The 20,693-nt window shown below is 39.4% G+C and overlaps 1 protein-coding gene across 2 annotated transcripts in view; it reads left to right on the top strand.

The window, feature by feature from the left end:
• Positions 1-20,693, top strand: part of sufu (suppressor of fused homolog (Drosophila)) — a 101,899-nt gene that overhangs the window by 34,628 nt on the left and 46,578 nt on the right. For both annotated transcript variants that reach the window (XM_073026908.1, XM_073026909.1), the window contains 2 exons: positions 8,710-8,846; positions 19,910-20,052. In XM_073026908.1, the coding sequence (XP_072883009.1) occupies positions 8,710-8,846; positions 19,910-20,052 (280 nt within the window). The remainder of the gene's footprint in view (positions 1-8,709; positions 8,847-19,909; positions 20,053-20,693) is intronic.

The raw sequence follows: 20,693 nt of genomic DNA on the forward strand, positions 1-20,693 counted from the left end.
TGTACCGTCTTGGTGAGCCATGCTGTTAGCATAGTGGTTAGCAGAATGCTTTACAGAACAGGCGATGTGGGTTCGATTCCCATAATGTGGGTTTGGTGCCACCTTTACCACAGATTCCATCTGCGAATTAACCTTCTGCCTATAAGGTGTTTGTACTTTCTCCCTGTGACTGCATGGATTTCCTCTGGGTGCTCCTGTTTCCTCCCACAGTCCAAAGGCGTACAGGTTGGTAGGTTAATTAGTCATTGTAAATTGTTCTGTGATTAGTCTAGGGTTAAATTGGGGATTGCAGGCTGGTGTGGCTTGGGCTGACGGGGCTTATTCTGTACTGTAGTACAATAAATAAATGTTATTAATGACTTTGTTAGCCGTGCAGGATTAAATTTTTTATTAGTTGTATTTGGGGAAAAAATTAAGTTTTGTTACTTAATGGAGATTACTTTCTAGATAATGTGCGTAATTTAGTTTTAAGTGTTTGTGATGGCTTGGAGAGAGGTATTTTATGGTTGCTAAAATGCTGAACTATCAGGTTGGTCTGGTTTTTAAAAAAATTTAAAACATACCACCCTGAATTTGAGTGAGTCTAGCAACTTTTTGCTCTCAATGCCAGCTGCAAATTAGTAGTTGGGTTTTTTTTTTCATCATTTCAGACATTCCATACCAAAAACCTTTCAGTTTTTATCTTGTTGGAATTCGAGTACATGCAAAGGTATTTAAATATCGGCTGGCCAGCAGTAGTTCACACCCAAGTTTTGAATGTTGCTATGTGTAATGTTTTTTAATATTTCAGTAATATTTGAGTAATACTATAAATATATTGTTTGTTTAAGCATTCTTTGTCTACATAACATTATGGTTTACAAGTAAGAATCATAAAACATAGGAGCAGAATTAGGCCAATCAGCCCATTGCATCTGCTCTGCCATTTCATCACAGCTGATCCCAGATTCCATTTAACCCCATACACCTGCCCTCTTACCATAGCCCTTGATGCCCCGACCAATCAGGAATTTATTAACTTCCCGTTTTGAATATACCCACGGACTTGGCCTTCACCGCAGTCTGTGGCAGAGCATTCCAGATTCACCACTCTTCGGCTAAAAAAAATTCCTCCTTCCTTTTTCTAAAAGGTTGCCCCTCAATTTTGAGGTTGTGTCCTCTAATTATGGATGCCCTCACCAGACGAAACATCCTCTCCACAGCCACCTTTATCTAGTCCTGTCAACATTTGGTAGGTTTCAATGAGATTTCCTCCTCCTCCCCTCCCCCCCCCCCACCTCAACCCTCTAAATTCCAGTGTATACAGGCCCAAAGCTGCCAGACTATCCTCATATGTTAACCCCTTCATTCCTGGAGTCATCCTCGTGAACCTCCACTGGATTCTCTCCAATGATAATACATTTTCTGAGATAAAGGGATCAAAACTGTTGACAATACTCTCAAGTGTGACCTGACTAGTGTCTTATCAGCATTATCTTCTTGCTTTTACCTTCTATTCCCCTTGAAATAAGTGCCAACATTGCATTTGCCTTCTTTCCCACAGATTCCACCTGTGAATTAACCTTCTGGGAGCTTTGCATGAAGACTCCTAATCCCCCTTGGACCTCTGATGTTTGAATTTTCTTCCCTTTTAGATAATAGTCTGCTTTTACTAAATTGCAATATCTTACCTTTCCAAAGCTCTTCCATCTGGCGTAGTTCCTTTTGTAATAGCAATGGCACATCTGCTCCCTAACACTCCTGGATCTCTGGCATGCTGCTAGTGTCTTCCACAGTAAAGACTGAAGTAAAGTACTATTTTGTTCATCTGCCGTTTCTTTGTTCCCCATTACCTCACCAGCATCATTTTCCAGTGGTCCAATACCATCTCTTGCCTTTTTATTCCTTATATAACTGAAAAATCTTTTACATTCTGCTTAATATTATTGGCTCATTTGCCATCATTTCACCTTTTCCCTTTTTGTTCGTATATGAATAACGTACGTCATTGCACTGCCTTACTAAAGAGTAAATGTTCTCCTGAGCTCCTATAATTTTTCAATTGGCTTGGAAGTTACAAAACATAAGTAGTGATGAAAGAATTAAAAAAAAATTGTTGAAGTGATCACTTTTTTATATTTTGCAAGGTGAGACAGGCAGTTGGGTCCTAAAAATGCCAATAACAGACTCGTAAACAGTGAATACTGGGCGATAAATTTAAAAAAAAATCAGGAATGTCTGACTACTTTGGAAAGATAGATGCATTTGATTGCATGACACATAACTGGGTGGTGTATACTGAACAAATTGAGTGGTATTTTGAAGAGAATGAAATAGCCAATGAAAAACGAGTGCCAGTTTTACTTGGTGGAAGAGCATACAGTTTGCTTAGAAGTTTCATTGCTCCAGCCAAAGTGAGCTTTGCTGATATTGTGAAAGTAATGCAGGAACATTTAAAACCAAAACCATTGTTTATTACAGGATGATTTAGGTTTCATAAGCAGAATCAAAAGGAAGGGGAGTCTATTTCAGCTTACATGGTTGAACTGAAGGGATTGAACTAAGCATCCAGTTTGGTAATGGGGTTAATGATGCACTGAGAGATTGTTTAGTTTGTGGAATCATTCAAGAAAATATTCAAAAACTGCCCTGAACTGAAACACAGCTAACATTTAAAAGAACAATTGGAATTGCTGTAACAATGGAAACAGCAGCCAGAGATGCATTTGAGTTACTGTTAGGAATGGAAGTGAGCAATTCCGGGAATGGAAGTTGCAACATCTAAGTAGAAACCTGCCTAGTCAAACAAATTGTTACCATAGTGGCAGGGGCTCGCATACACCAGACCAATGCAGTTTTCAAGACAAAATTTGCAGAAAAGTAAACACAGTAGGACAGGTACAAGAGCATGTCAGGCAGACAAAAATAAATAAATGGACTGCTTAAGGAAGAGAAGAATAAAAAGTAAGTGGCAGGCTCAAAAACAGCAGTAATCTGCATGCTGTTGATGGAAAATCTGATGAGTGACATAGGACTAGGTAGCTTTGAGATTTACAATGTGAAAACAAAAAATATGAGCAATATGCTTACACCAGAAGTTAACAACAACTTAATTAAAATGGAATTGGACACTAGCTCGGCTGTTTCAGTCATTTCACAAAATGAGTTTGTTCGGCATTTCAAAGATATTGAACTAAAACCTGCAGATGTCCAACTCATACTGAACAGGCAATAACTTCTGTGGGACTGACATCCGTAACAGTGAAATGCAACAACCAACAAGCCACATTGAACTTGTATGTGGTAAAAACAGGAGGACCAGTATTGTGGGGCAGTGAATGACTGAAACACCGACAACTTGATTGGTGATCTATCCACCATTTGCATGCCACATCTCCTGTAATAGTCAACTGAATGTGAATTAAGCAAGTTACTGGGTGATGCTACAGGAGTGTTCAATGATGATATAGAAAACTCCAGCATATCAAGAGTAAAATGGTGCTAAATGAAAATGCCACAGCCAAGTTTTACAAAGCCCATCTGATTCCTTATACCATCTGTGATAAAGTAGCCAGTGAGCTAAATTGTGCAGAGGCTGAAGGAATTATTTTCAAGGTTGAGTGGAGCCCATGGGCAACGCTGGTGGTAACAGTAGCCAAAAAGAATAGGTCTGTCAGGATCTGTGGTGATTGAGGTCATCATCAACCTAGTACCAATACCTTCTGTGTGGGATAGAGGACATCTTTGCAAACCTTTCTGGAGGAAAACACTTTAGTAAAGTGGACTTAGCTGAGGCCTACCTACAGAAGAAGAGTCCAAAGTGTTTCTCACCATAATTACTCACAAAGGATTTTATTGCTATAATAGGCTTATTTTTGGAATAGTATCTACTCCTGCCCTTTGGTAGAAAGCTATGGATCAAATGCTGTAAGGCTACTCAGGCATTCAGTGTTAGCTGAATGACATCATTGTTACCAGTGAGAATGACAAGGAACATCTCAACCCAAAACGGTGTTAAAAAGATTAGAAGACAAATGCAACAAGTGTGAATTCTTTAAAGCAAGCATTACTTATTGCAGCCACATTGATGCACAAAGATTACACGTGTGTTAAGAAAATTCAAGCAAGCAGTAGTGGTTGCACCAAAGCCAAAGGACATGTCACAAGTGCAGTCTTTATTGGGATTTGTAAATTACTATAATAGGTTTCTGTCAAACCTGGCTACTATGCTTTACCCCTTGTAATTCAACTCATTACTCTAGATTGGGAAGAAATGGCAATGGACAAAGCACTGTGAGGTGGCTTTCAAATGGTAAAGCATATCTTCACATCAGACACTATACTCACACATTATGATCCACATCAAGTGAAGCTTACCTGTGAAATTCAAGAAGACAACTAATCATGGAAATGCTGATGGAGTGTCCCGTTTACCCTTGGAAAAGGAAATACCTGAAAAATTTACAAAAAAAGGACACTTTTGGTGGCTCTAGAGTGGCTAGAAAGTACAGCAGAAATTCCAATTTCTCTTTTTAAAAAAACCAGCATGGGATGAACTTGCCCGTGATGGAAATTGCCTTGTGTGGGGATTAAGAGCTGTTGTACCATCCAAGCTGAGAGCCAAATGTTGGATGACCAATATGCAGGTCACCTAGGTGTGGTCAAAGTGAAAACATTGTTGTCTGGTGGCCTGGGGTAGATCAGCATTTTGACCAGCTTGCCCTGCACTGTTCGTGATACCAACACATCCAGAAGATGCTATGAGCAGCACCTCTCCATTCCTGGGAATGGCCTGCATTGCCCTGGCAGAGGATTCTTGTGGATTTTGCGAAACCATTCATGGGCACAAATTTCTTGATAGTGGATGTTCAACTTGGAAGGTTGAAGACCGGCTACTGTGGAAGGCAAGGGAGGAGATTGCTGAGCAAAACAATGATCTTTGCATCATCAATGGGGACGGGGAAGGTTCCGGAGGATTGGAGGGTTGCAGAAAGAGAGTAGAGATAGCCCAGGAAATTGTAGACCAGTGAGTCTTACTTCAGTGGTTGGTAAGTTGATGAAAAAGATCCTGAGAGGCAGGATTGATGAACATTCGGAGAGGTATGATATGATTAGGAATAGTCAGCATAGCTTTGTCAAAGGCATATCGTGCCGTATGAGCCTGATTGTATTTTTTTTTGAGGAGTGACTAAACACGTTGATGAAAGTAGATAGATAGATAGATAGATAGATACTTTATTCATCCCCATGGGGAAATTCAACTTTTTTTCCAATGTCCTATACACTTGTTGTAGCAAAACTAATTACATACAATACTTAACTCAGTAAAAAATATGATATGCATCTAAATCACTATCTCAAAAAGCATTAATAATAGCTTTTAAAAAGTTCTTAAGTCCTGGTGGTTGAATTGTAAAGCCTAATGGCATTGGGGAGTATTGACCTCTTCATCCTGTCTGAGGAGCATTGCATCGATAGTAACCTGTCGCTGAAACTGCTTCTCTGTCTCTGGATGGTGCTATGTAGAGGATGTTCAGAGTTTTCCATAATTGACCGTAGCCTACTCAGCGCCCTTCGCTCAGCTACCGATGTTAAACTCTCCAGTACTTTGCCCACGACAGAGCCCGCCTTCCTTACCAGCTTATTAAGACGTGAGGCGTCCCTCTTCTTAATGCTTCCTCCCCAACACGCCACCACGAAGAAGAGGGCGCTCTCCACAACTGACCTATAGAACATCTTCAGCATCTCACTACAGACATTGAATGACGCCAACCTTCTAAGGAAGTACAGTCGACTCTGTGCCTTCCTGCACAAGGCATCTGTGTTGGCAGTCCAGTCTAGCTTCTCGTCTAACTGTACTCCCAGATACTTGTAGAGCAGTAGATGTGTATATCGATTTCAGCAAGGCATTTGATAAGGTACCCCCTGCAAGGCTTATTGAGAAGGTAAGGAGGCATGGGCTCCAAGGGGACATTACTTTGTGGATCCAGAATTGGCTTGCCCACAGAAGGCAAAGAGTGGTTGTAGACAGGTCATATTTTGCATGAAGGTCGGTGACCAGTGGTGTGCCTCAGGGATCTGTTCTAGGAACCCTTCTCTTTGTGATGTTTTTAATGACCTGGATGAGGAAGTGGAGGGATGGGTTAGTAAATTTGCTGATGACACAAAGGTTAGGGGTGTTGTGGATAGTGTGGAGGGCTGTCAGAGGTTACAGCGGGACATTGATAGGATGCAAAACTGGGCTGAGAAGTGGCAGATGGAGTTCAACCAGATAAGTGTGAGGTGGTTCATTTTGGTAGATCAAATATGATGGCAGAATATAGTATTAATGGTAAGACTCTTGGCAGTGTGGAGGATCAGAGGGATCTTGGGGTCCGAGTCCAGAGGACACTCAAGGCTGCAGTGCAGGTTGACTCTGTGGTTAAGAAAGCATATGGTGCATTGGCCTTCATTAATTGTGGGATTGAGTTTAGGAGCCGGGAGGTAATGTTGCAGCTATATAAGACCCTGGTTAGATCTCACATGGAGTACTGTGCTCAGTTCTGGTCACCACACTACAGGAAGGATGTGGAAACCATAGAAAGGGTGCAGAGGAAATTTACAAGGCTGTTGCCTGGATTGGGGAGCATGCCCTATGAGAATAGGTTGAGTGAACTTGGCCTTTTCTCATTGGAGCAACAGAGGATGAGAGATGACCTAATAGAGGTGTGTAAGATGAGAGGCATTGATTGTGTGGATAGTCAGAGGCTTTTTCCCAGGGCTGATATGGCTATCACGAGAGGGCACAGTTTTAAGGTGCTTGGAAGTAAGTACAGAGGAGATGTCAGGGGTAAGTTTTTTACGCAGTGCTGAGTGCATGGAATAGGCTGCTGGCAATGGTGGTGGAGGTGGATCCAATGGAAGAGTTTAAGAGACTTCTGGACAGGTACATGAAGCTTAGAAAAATAGAGGGCTATGGGTTACTTTAATTTCTAAAGTAAGTACATGTTTGGCACAGCATTGTGGGCTGAAGGGCCTGCATTGTGTTGTAGTTTTTCTGTTTTTTCTAGAACTGGACCATTCTCTTACAATGGCGATTGTCTGATGTCATCTGGAGATGACACATTGATCAGTTGAGGAGAGCAAAGTCAGTGTTAAAGGTAGCCAGAGCTGCCAGATTCGACTCCTTGCAACCACCATGGAGGAGTCTTCAGAACTTGCGATTGATTCATAGCCTTGGGTCTCACCTGCCAAGCAGGCTGATTTCCCCCTTGTCAGGAAAAACATTATCCCACAAGAGTAAGAAATTCTCTACAGCAATTAAGTCTTTCAGCCTGAATGGGACAATTTTAATAGTTACTAGCTGTGGATGTTTACAGAGTAGTTGTATTATATAGTATACTGTGTATATAAGTTGACTGGAAAGCACTATTTACCGTGTTTTTGAGATGCATTCTATATTGAGTTGGAGTTTATAGCTAAGCAGGGAGGAGTGCTGTGTATTTAATATTTTGGTAATATTTGAGTAGCTTGATTAAGCATTCATTGTTCACCTAATTCATTACGGGATATATTAAGAGGTATGTGAATGGCATACATCATTACGCCACCATGTCATAAATATGTGCCTCACTAAAGAGAAACCTCAGCGCACCATTTCTTCTGGGCTCCTGTGCATTTCCTTCAGTTAGTTTTGGAGTCACCAAACTTGAAAATTGCAATCAATGTGAATATCTAATCATGTTTCCTGTTGCCTTCCAGCTGTTTTACATCATGTACAGTTTTTAGAGCAAATTGTATTGCATGCTATCAGGCTGACTGTATTTTGGGGGCAATTTATTAATGTGGGCACCATATTAATTGAATTTCAGAATAATGATCAAATGTTGCAGTATTACTTAACTAGAATATTACTTGTTCCCATTTGTTAAGAAGAAAATGATTGTAATGAGTACCATTGCTTTCCAATTTCTGCTATTAATTTTAGAATGTCTTGCCACTGATGTGTTACTTAAGCTTGTGAAACACGCCTTGCATAGATAATGTCTCGTGTATCTCTGGTGTCAGTATTTTTACTTTAAATTTATAGATGATTTCATTTGGTTGACATATCTTAATTTTCAAAAGTTGGTGAATGTAATTTTGTGGATGTCAAAATTAAATTCAGCCAAACATAACCATGATCCCATTTCCTTTCTCTAAACACACCTGGGATGTGGAAGACAATTCTGCTGACTTGTTGCACCCAGCAAGCATCGTAGGACTACTTTGGTCAGTGGGCCTCAGACAGTGTGTCCCTGAAGTTGTGCTCTGGCAAGGCCTAGTCTTTAACCTCTAGTCAAACTAGCCAGGGCTTTGAAATATTTTAATGTCATTGTTTAGACCTAAAAAATGTTGATTTTTCTAAATAAAAGCAATGTTAATTGCACAGAAACAAAGTACATCAAGTAAATTTTAAAAAATTAAACTGACCTTTTCTCCCAATCCTAACATTGGGCTTTGTGTGTATAGTTTGGTGTTAGAACCAAGTGATGAGTGTGCCAATGTTTACCACTCAACCTGTGTTGGTTGAGTGGACATGGGTGTGTCTGTGGATCATGGAGTGGATAAAATATCACAATTCACTCTGTAACATTATTATAATGAGCAGTCATCAAGCTTGCATTTGACAATTTTTGAAAATTAAGACATCATCAAATTTAAAATGTCTTCATGCAAATAAAAATAATTAAGGCATCTTTTGTTGTCCAGATTTACAGGAGTGGAAGGACCAAGTGGCTTTGGGTTTGAATTGACTTTCCGGTTAAAACGAGAAACTGGAGAAACTGCACCTCCGACATGGCCAGCTGAATTGATGCAGGGTTTGGCCAGATACGTTTTTCAGTCAGGTAAACTTCCATAATTATTGTATTTACAGATGGTCAATGTAGAAAGAATGTAAAGTCTTCCTACAAAAGAAGAAATTTTCTACAGCATTGGAGAACATGTAGTACAGTACAGCAGATTTGGAGCTGAATTCCTGTGGAGTAATGTAGTGGAGATCCTAGTGCTTCTCTGGTTCTCAAATGCAGAACTTTTCCTGTTGATTTTTTAAATATATAAGTGCAGTGGATTCCAGTTAACAGGACATATCAGGACCATTTTGGCCCGATTAACTGGCTGCCCAAATAGCTGAAGTTTATTGGAAATAGTTTTTTTTTAAAAGTGTTTTTTTAAAAAAAAGACAAACTGAGCAACAAATTATGCATTTAAATAAAATACAGAACAAATTAGAATACCATCAATACTACTAAGAACTTAAAGCTGTATTAGTTCCTAATAATTATCAATGGAGGAATTCATCCAGTGTACTCTGACATGTTATTTTGACTGTAAATGACCAAAATCAGTGCGGGCACCTAGTGCAGATAACAGACTGCCTTCATACAATGTTTTCAATGATTGCCTTCTAAACATTAATTTTCATTTGTAACATTTAAGATTGTTGATTCCTTCAAATTCTTCATAGTACCTAACGTGTTGAAGTTGTTAAATTTTCATTTTCACTCCTGGCTGTTTCAGGCATCTTTAAGCATGAATACTTGAAACTGCAGTGAGCAAAAGTCTGCATTGCCAACAATCAGTGACAAAAATCATTGCTACTCGAACTCGAACTCTCCACCCCACACCGATGACCCCCTTCTCCCATATTCAGTCCTCCTCTTCTTTCTGGACACCCTGCTCTGGTCTTCTGCCTGTTTTGGATTTTTTTCATTGCTACAACCCCCCCCCCCCCCCCCCCCCCCCCCCCAATCCCAGCTCTCACCTGTACTGACCTTCACCATACCCTCTCTGAAACAGAACACTCTGTCCTCGGTAAGAATCTCGCACTTGACTCCCTGCGCCCACGCCTCAGTGAGTTCTGCCCCTATCATTATACTGAGCTCTTCTGCCACCACCTGCTTCTTTAGCAAGGACTCTCCACTTTGTACCAATGACACCTTCTCCTGTCCTCAAACCTCCTCCTCTTCTTGGACATCCTGCTCTGGATCTTTTCATTGCCAATTGCTGACGGGACATCAACCATGTCGACTTAACCACTCCTCTTATCAAATCCAATCTCACTCCTTCCGAGTGCACTGCCCTCCAGTCTCTCCGCCCTAATCCTGATCTTACCATCAAACCCGCATATAAGGGGGGTTTCCTGTAGTCGTCTGGTGTACTGACCTCCACCTTGGTGAGGCTGGGCAGAAACTCTCAGACACCACCTATTGTTTCTTGAACAGGACCCCACAATGAGCACTAGGCCATTGTCTCACACACCATCACTGACCTTATTGACTCTGGGGATCTCCCATCCACTACTGCCAACCTCATGGTTTCCTCGCCCTGCACCTCCCATTTCTACCTCCTACCAAGATCCACAAACCTGCCTGTCCAGGTAAACTCATTGTTTCTGCCCCACTGAACTTGTATCTGAATACCTTGACTCTGTTCTATCCCTCCTGGTTCAGTCCCTTCCTACCTACATCCGTAACACTTCATGTTCTCTGATCTTTTCAATGATTTTAGGCTCCCTGGCCCTCATTATCTCATTTTTTACTATGGATGTCCAGTCCCTATACACTTCCATCCCCCACCAGGAAGACCTCAAAGTTCTGGGGGTTTTTTCTGGACACCAGACCCAGCCAGTTCCCTCCACCACCAATCTCCTCTGCTTAATGGTACTTGTCATTGTGCAATAATTTCTCCTTTGGCTCTTCCCACTTCTCACAAAAAGGTGTAGCCATGGGCACTCGCATGGGTCCCAGCTAATCCTGTCTGTTTGTTGGCTACGTGGAACAGTCTATGTTCCAAACCTCCACCGGTATCACTGCAACTTTTCCTACAATATATTGATGATTGTGTTGGTGCTGCTTCTTACACCCATGCCGAGCTCATCGACTTCAACTTTACCTCCATATTCCTGCCTTTACATTTACCTGCTCCATTTCCAACACCTCCCTCCCCTTTCTCAATCTCACTGTCTCTATCTCTGGAGACAGCTTGTTTACTGGTATCTCTTATCAACCCACTGATTCTCACATCTTTCTGGACTATGCCTCTTCCCACCCTGTTACTTGTAAAAATGCCATCCCCTTCTCAGTTCCTCCATCTCTACTGCATCTGTTGTCAGGATGAGGCTTTTCATTCTAGAATGAAGGATATGTCTTCCTTTTTCAAAGGAAGGAGCTTCCCTTCCACCACCATCAATGCTGCAGTCAACCGCATCTCTTCCATTTCACACATGTCTGACCACCCCATCCTCCCGTCATCCTACCAGGGTTAGGGTTCCTCTTGTCCTCACTTACCACCCTCTGCATCCAGCACATAATTCTCCTCATTACCACCATCTCCAATGGAATCCCTCCACCAAGCACATCTTTCTTCCCCCTCTCCCAACTTACTGCTTTCTGCAGGGAATGCTCCCTACGTGACTCCCTTGTCTACTTTCCCTCCCCACAGATCTTCCTCAAGACACTTATCCTTGCAAGCGGAACAAGTACTACACATGCCCCTACACCACCTCCCTCGCTAACATTCTGGACCGTAAATGGTCCTTCCAGGTGAGGTGACACTTCACCTACGAGTCTGTTGGGGTCATCTACTGTAACCTGTGCTCCCAGTGTGGCCTCCTGTATGTCAGTAAGACCCGATGTAGATGGGGAGACTGCTTCACCAAGCACCTACACTCCCATCTACCAGAAAAAGTGGAATCTCCCACTGGCCAACCATTTTAATACCACTTCCCATTCTTATTCCAACATGCCCATCCATGGCCATCTCTACTGTCGCAGTGAAGTCACACTCGGGTTGAAGGAACAACATCTCGTATTGCGTCTGGGCAGCCTCCAACCTGATAGGGTGAACATCGATTTCTTGATATTCCGGTAATTGCCCCCTCCCTCCTTCACCGTTCCCCATTCTCATTTCCATCTCTCAGCTTATCTCCGTATCTGCCATCACCTTCCTCTGACGCTCCTCCCCCTGTTGCTTTCTTCCAAGGCCTTCTGTCCTCTCGTATCAGATTCCCCCTTCTCCAGCCCTGTATCTCTTTCACCAATCAACTTCACAGCTCTTTACCTCTTATCTGATTTCTGGCATATGTTTATGTTCCTGTTGTTTTTAATTGAGAGTTAAATATTGGCTAGGATTATGTTTTGATTTCATATCCAAAAAGATTCCACATCTGACAATAGAGCACATGAACAGAATTGCACCAGAATGTCAGATGGCATTGTTGTGCTCTGAAATGGTAATTGAAATAAATTTTGTTGATTTGGGGAACTGATGTTTTGGGGTGTTCCACGTGAGAGAAAGTAATGGTACATGAGAAATGATTGTATGCTTAGAATTTTCCGGTCATTAAATACTTGAGCTTTGTAAATATTTTGGGCCAAAGCAAAATCCATTACTCTGCTCTGTGACTGAGCCCATTGCAGTGACAAATCATGCTGGCATTCCTGGCAAAAGAGCAACTTTTTACTTTAATGTACTTGATTATTGTTTTAATTTTTATAATTGTTTTAATTTAAAGTAATCTTGACAGTTTTTATTCTGATTAGCAAAGACAATCAATTTGATTAAGAACCTCTAATTTTGAAAGGAGACGTTGATTATAGGCTGGTAGAAAATTCGAGTTGCAAAATGGTTTAACCTAAATGCAGATCTGACTTTGAGGAGCATAACCATCCCATGGCAATCTATTTTTGAGTTTAATCTTCAGTTCTTAAGACATTTGCATTCTACAGGTAGTTCACGCTGTCTTGCTACCTCCTGTGTCATATCGTGTTGTTTGTGGTATTTTCATCATAAACTGCTTGTTGACTCACCAGAGCCTGCCAAGTATGTGTCTCCAAAGCAATTACTGTTTGTCTTCCTCTTGTGCTCATCATTTCTTGCTGGATGAGGAAGAATTAGGTGAATTTTAAAAACAGTGTGACTTAATTTTGGCAAGAAGATATAGCTGTTGCATTTTTTAGTGGTGTCTTCAGGCACTTCTGAATACAGAGCAGGAATGAGTGAATTATATTCACATCTTTTTCAGGAACTTGAGATGGAGAACAAGATATTCCTTCAGTTCTTTGTATTTGATCTTCTGATGCTTCGTGACTTTAGAGTATTGAAAGCCAATTTTACACCTATTGGCTTTGACATTACATGGTTGGACCAGGACAGACGATAGGTGATGTTCACACCTAGGAACTTAAAGTTGTCAATCTTATCACTATTGCTGTAGACAGGAGTATGTGTACCACCCCCCCTTTCTGAAGTCAATGGCCAGTTCTTTTGATTTACTGACACTGAGGGGAAATCTGAATTTGCAGCAAAATGCGAGTGAAAATGAAGCTACCTGTTATGTGCTGTTGTTGTGTTTTTGGTTTCTCTTCTGGCTGTACTGGACACTGCCAAGTTACTAGAAGAATGGATTGAGAACTTTAAAATAGTTTCACGAGACTTCTACAAATACTGCACTCAGAACAAATGAATCATTGAAATATCAAATCATAAGTTGATACAGTACTGAGATAGAAAAAGACAGGCAACAAGAACCTCTGCATCTCTTATCAGAGCCTTTCTGCAAGCTGTTGTGGATAGATGAATTGAAAAGTGGAAATCTAGAACAAGTTGGACACCAGCTACAAAGGTTGGTTAGGTTTCAAGCTGACAACCATACAAGGATGATAACTAAGGTGCTTGAGGCTTGGTTTAGCCTTAGGACTGACTTGACCTCCTAACCCAATTGTCTTCTGAAGTGAAGAATAGTAACATTCAAATGCTGTATAGTCAGTGCGGGATAAACTCCTTCCATTTATTTACATTTTAACTAAGTTGCCAGACATGGGTTGTTTTTGATGGGGTATACCATTATTCTATAAGATTCATTAATCATTAACAATTCTATAACTTCATGGTGTGTTTTTAGTTAGGTACGATTCAATTTGTTAATCTTCAGTTTTTGAGTGGCTGATGGTGAGGAAGGATTTATTGAGCCCAGCTACCTCTAATACCTTGAATAATTTATTATTTGATGTATGCAATCTGATGTTTCTGTTTATTTTTCCTGTTTCTAGATTCTAATTAACTTATTTTAAATGCATTGACCACCAATAGTTTGTAGAGTGCCAGCAATATTAGAGATTAATAAAATGAAATTGTTCATGTTTTTAAAAATAAACTTTTAAAATTTCCTTGTGTACAGCCATTATTTTGTTCAAATTATCTGTGCAGCTATAATTTGAATGATTTAAAATGATGCATAAAAATAGAATTAAAATATAAGAATTTTGCTAATGTGAAGAAATTAAAATCGAATGCCTGGTTTAAGATTTTTAGTAATCTGGTGAATGTGAACTGTGGTCCTATACAATTTTAAACTTGCATGAGACTATAGCTCCAATTCCCAGGTTATGAAACTTTAGTTTCATGGATACAGATGTAAATTTGTTCATTTGCTTTAACTGAGCACGAATGGTAATGGGTTACAAGCAGACTGGCAACAGATTTTCTGTGGAGCTCTGAAACCTCTTGAATGGCAAGGTGCAAGTATAACAAGAAAACATTCTCCAAACTTTGTTGTATAGATCTCTTGAGAGATTGGACCGTAACATGAAACACTGCTCATTATCTTTTGGGATTTAAGTAATACAAATTCTGTATACCTTTTGGATTAGAGAGCTGGTACTTTGAAATGTTTACAGTCTGGCTTGCCTGTTGCAGCCACAGGAGAGGAGACACCAGAGACACTGTGGTGCGACACCCATGCTGAACTGAGGGCTATTCTTCCTGTCGATGCTGCCCTCTAATGTTCACTCAGTGGATGGCAAGGTGGATTGTGTGTGCTTGTCTGCTGACTGCTGAGGATGAATTCTTTCCAAAATCATCCATGCACAGTCAATCTGCAGGATATGGCTCTCAAATACTTTGGCTATATTATTTATTTTGTGTGACTGTATGTTTACTGCATTTTTATGTGCCTTGTGTATGACTCTTGGTGCTGCATTTTGCACCTTGATCCAGGAGGAATCCTATTTTGTTTGGCTGTAATTAAAATAATTGAAACTTGTATAAATATTTAAAATCAGTGCTACTTTTCTAATTCATTGTAGGTTATTTGTTCATTGAAGGCAATGCCTTTGTTAATGAAATAGATGTTATAATCAAAGATTAATTGTAGCACATACCAGATTTCTAATTTTCTAAACAATGTGCTTAACTTTTTAACAAAGTACAGCAGGAGAGTAGCCAGTAATTTGGAATTTATTTGTATAGTACATGCATATCAGGGTTAACTCAAGATTAACTCAAAACCTTTCCCAATTATGCTTGTTTTAATCAATTCAAATTAAATGCCAAAATTCAGCTTCCACAGTTTATAATATAGTCTCTTACTATAATCTATAAACCCAGTTGGGAAAATTCTTAATGGCATTAGGTTAAACTATTAAAATTTGGAGCAATTCATGACCACTGGCTGTAGAGTCAGAGTTGGGAAGATCAATAACTTCTATATTGCTCTGAAGAAATTTTAATTTATGGACTGAAATTAATTGCACATTAACCATGACACTGCTATTAGATGTCATATTTTAGAAATCATCTGTGCTATCTAAATTTTACAAATTATTCTATTTTTCATCAGCTTATTTCACTTTTTTTACACTCTTGGCTTATTTATTGTTAAATGCTAAGTTTGAAAATTAATACATTACAATGAATGAACTGTTTTTCATATCCCACTCTGGAGACATCAGGTCAAAAGCTAGTCTATAATTCCAGTGCAATGTTCAGTGCTGGAGGAATCAACCTTAAAGGTGTTTGATGAGACCCTTCACAGTGTGTGTTTAACCATGAATTATTTACCATCTATTATTTATAACTGTTTGCTGGTCAATATGAATACTGGAACAAAAACATTCATAAAAAAGTTTTTAAATTACTGGCTTAATTTTAGAAAACATCTGTTATGTGATTTCCTTACAAGAAAGACCATGGTAAAAGTTCATTTACAGGGTCAATCATTGTACGATGAAATTAAAATTTGACATAATGTTCTGCCAGAAAAATGGGAGCCACGAACAAACATTATTGTTTACATTGTTTTTCAGTTTGTATATTTTTAGTTTTGGATTATTATCTTGAGTATTCATGTCAGTTTCATAAATTCTCTGATTATATAGTTTTATCTCCAATCTAAGTCCAGGGGTAAATGGTGGATTACTTGTTTACCAATTTGTCTTCTGACAGGCCCAGTTCAGATCAAAGTGAATTAAAAATTTCAACCCTTCCGATTGTCCTCAAACTCTTGCAATAAATTTTTTTTTATAAATCACAGTTTAAAATTGTGCATGCAAATATGTTATAGGTGAACATGGATTTAATCAGGTATTTAGCAGTTGAATGGCAAGTCATTAAGCAACAGTTACTAAGTAAAACAAATAGTAGTTTAATATATTTTGTTATAGAAAGATGTATACAGCAGCAACCTGATCTGCCCTCAGTTTGTTTTATAAACTTCAATGTAATTATTCATTTTACTTTCCCTCCTGCCAGCTTCTACCTTTTAAAGATATTCTCCATATCAGTTGGGTAGATTCATGCATATCCAACAGAGGCTAGTTGAACTAAGCAATAAGTTAGCAGAATAATGTGGGCCATTAAACACTAAGTTAGCAGTGACCACTGTTTCTAGTAAGGTGCAGACTAATTGCTTTCTAGAAAATAATCATAACCATCTGGCAGCTCTCAATGCATGATATTTTCTGCAAATTTAAATTTTACAGGAAGGAATCCTTGAAACAAATCAGAATGATATTGCTGTTAGATAACCATGTCACTTCCACCTGTTCTTGCCTTCTCTTTCCCTTCCATAATGTATTCCAAATAAATATGGAGTTCTGTGACTATAATGGAATCACTGGGCTATCAATGATTTGTTATACAATACCAGCAGTGGGCTTGGATTTGTTGTTGATCGTACCGTTATCGCCTGGAACAATTGAGGGACAGCACCTTTGCCTTCCATATGTTTACCTGAGGTATGCATGGAAGGTCACCCCATGAGATGATTATCAGTTGATTAAAGAGCTTATTTCAATTATTCTTTGGTCTTCAATTAAAAAATCCTGTTTCAGTCGGTACATGCTTTATGATTTAGATTACTTTCTAGCATTCTTTGCCTGGTACTTGATCCTGAATGACTGCAAGTTTCTTTAAACTGAGCACTGGTAAACTTGAAGCGTTAGTCAATGTTCTTCCTCAATATTGGCTCTGGCATGGCAATCATTCACATCCCTCAAGCAGAATTGAGAATTGCATTAAGATCATGTACAGTTGCTGCCAGTGAAATCGGTTATGTAAAAACATTAAAGGTCATTCCCAGACTAAACATATTTGATTAATTATAAAGAAGAGTTTGGCATACTTTGCATATCAACTGGGGGGTACTGACAAAGGTATTTGAATTCCTGTTCTTATATAATATACATTTTTGTATAAGAACTTAATAGAGGATAAGGAAGGGTAGGAATCCTTTCTACTTGTGAAGTTATAAACAGCCAGAGTATACTAGAATTAATAAGAAGCACAAAGTGATACAAAAGAGCTTTGCAGCTATCTTGAGAGTGGGAAGAACAATGTGGGCCTTTAAAAATAGATGTCAGTAATACTCTAATGCATAATAAGGAAATGGCAAGCCTGCTAAATAAGTATTCTTGAGAAAAATGTGGTACAGATGAATCTAAAAATGAGTCAAGGGGGATCAACTTTATTATTTCTTCATAATAAATCCATTATGAAGAAAACAATGGCTCTTTTAAAATATCTAGTATGTTATTTCTATGCCAGAAAATATGTAGATGAGAAAAATACAGATGCATTAATTTGCAGTGTAAGAAATGATCCCTTTTTGCCTGGAAAATTGCCAGTGTTATACGTTGTACATGCAATCCCTTCATTTACCTCTTGTCAGTGGTATTTGAGCCTTTCTATCAGATATCAGTTGGAACATTACTGAAATCTTGTTAAAGAAAATGATTGACCACAAGTTCAGAGAGTTAATAATCTATAAAGGGTTGATGGGCTCTAATTATTTAAAAAGAGGTTGGCACCAGCATTGTGTTCATATTCGTGTCATTAGCTGACTGTTAATAATATGCCTTCTAAAGACAGCAGTGGATGAATTGTTCAGGCAGCATCTGTGGAGGCATAAATTGCAAGTTGACATTTCGGGTTGAGACCCTGTATCAGGATCCCTCCACAAATGCTTGACTCAATGTGTTCTTATAGAGTTTTTTAAATTTCATATTCCAGCATCTGCAGTCTCTTTTTGACTTTATGAATGGGCAGTCATATCAGTGTCCATCCAAGAAGACTGGGTGAGCCTCCTCAACAACGATTGTCTGGTGGCACTCACATTTACTGTGCTAAAGTGTTTTGAGAGGTTGGTCATGGCCAGAATCAACTCCTGCCTAAGCAGGAACCTGGACCTGCTGCAATTTGCCTATTGCCACAACAGGTCTACAGCATATATAATCTCACTAGCCGTCCACTTGGGCTTGGATCTTGTGGACTACAGCAATGCCTACATCAAGCTGCTGTTAATTGTTTTATAGCTCAGCATTCAACATCATCTTCATCAAACCCTCAGTATTAACCAACAAGCTCCAAAACTTGGGCCTCTAACTGTATCCTTAATTTCCTCACTGCTAGACCACAGTCGGTGTGGATCGGAAATAACATCTCTTCACTGATAGTCAGCACGTGCACCTCAAGGATGAGTGCTTAACCCACTCTTCCACTCTCTCTACACCCATGACTGTGTGGCTAGGCACAGCTCTAAAACCATCTTTAAATTTGCTGATGACAACTATTGGCAGAACTTCAGATGGTGATGTGGAGGCCTACAGGTCAGCTAGTGTCATAGTGAAAACCTTGAACTCAGCATCAGTAAGACCAGGGAACTGATATGGACTTTGCAAAGGGGAAGTTGTAGTAACACTCATTAGTCCTCAAGGTATCGGCAGTGGAAAGAGTGTGCAGTTTCATGTTCCAGCATTTCTGAAGCTCTATCCTGATCCCAATATATTGATGCAATTACAAAGAAGGCATGACTGTGGCTGTATTTCATCAGGAGTTTGAAGAGACTTGGTACGGCACCAAAAATTGGATTGGGAAAAAGCTGCAGAAAGTTGTAAACTGAGACAGCTCCATCATGGACACTAACCTCCCCAGTATCAGGGACATTTTTCAAAAGGCCTCAAAAAGGCAGTATCCATCATTAAGCACCCTCATCACCCAGGACTCTTCTTGTTACCATCAAGGAGGTGGCCCAAGAACCTGAAGACATGCACTTAGTATTTTAGGAACAGCTTCTTCCCTTCTGCCATTGGATTTTTGAATGGATGATAAGCCCATGTACATTATCTCATTACATAGGTTTTTTTGCTCTTTTTGCACTAATTTGATTTTAATCTTTTAAAATAGATTTCTTATTGTAATGTAGTTTTGATATAATGTACTGCTGCCACAAAACAACAAATTTTACCACCCAGGTCTCATCACGCATGAAGTGCCAGTAGCGTTATATTGTTTACTTTTTAACTTGTCGCAAAAGCACCTTATTATTCATTACTTTACTAGTGGTAGTATTACTTTGTGTTATGTGTGTGAGTTAACTATATGCATTGTGCACCTTGGTCTGTAAAAACGTCGTTTCATTGCTGGTATGCATGTGTACGATTGAATGGACAAACTGATCTTGAATGTGAAATATGCCGGTGTTATTGAACCTGATTCTGAGTTTGTTACTGGAGTTAAATGATTAGTTTTCTGCATTCAAGAATTGTGTATTCTGCAAATCTGTAACCTTGAAACCGATAGCAATAGTTGATCAAATATAATGAACTCTCTTGATTTTCTTGTCACTAAACAGAAAACACATTATGCAGTGGTGACCATGTCTCTTGGCACAGCCCATTGGACAACAGTGAATCTCGCATCCAACACATGTTACTGACAGAGGACCCACAGCTGCAACCTGTGCGTACCCCCTTTGGAACAGTTGCTTTCTTGCAGGTATGGATGTACAAATATTGTTTCTGATGCTTATCATCATTGGTGTTCAGTGCGAGTGAACTTGAATTCAGAACTCACTGTAGTTGTTCAAATGTCTTTAACAAGATTAAGGTTTTCTTTATCCCCAGTGTTACTTCCACTTTGTCTTTAAGATTTCCTAGTGCTAACTCTGCACTACAAATTAGAATTTTCAATTTTGAACAAAGGGTTTGTGATTTGAAATGTTATTTTATTTCTCTTTTCACAGTTATGTCCGAATTGCTGAGCGTTTCCAGCATTTTGTTTTTATTTGAGGTCTCCAGCATCTACATATTTTTAAAATTTACTGTTGTTTGATTTTGAGTTCGCATCAGTGAATTATTTTGCTTGAAACCTTTTGCCAAAGCTCTCAAAATTTAAAATTTGGATCAGCTCCTGTACTGCATTCTTGAAAATGTTGTAATTGCTATCCACTGTTTTCCTCTGATTCTTTCTCAGAATCGGATTAAGCTGTTCCTGAAATAGTGAGTTGTGTGTCTTCAGGCTTTTGTACCTCCTTCCTGGTGGTACCAATGAGAAGAGGGCATATCCTGTGTGATAGAGGTCCTTAATGATAGATGCCACCTTTTTGAGGCTTTGCACTTTGAAGATGTCCTGGATGC

The sequence above is a fragment of the Hemitrygon akajei genome, chromosome 23 (genome assembly GCF_048418815.1).
Source record: "Hemitrygon akajei chromosome 23, sHemAka1.3, whole genome shotgun sequence".
Lineage (NCBI taxonomy): Eukaryota > Metazoa > Chordata > Chondrichthyes > Myliobatiformes > Dasyatidae > Hemitrygon > Hemitrygon akajei.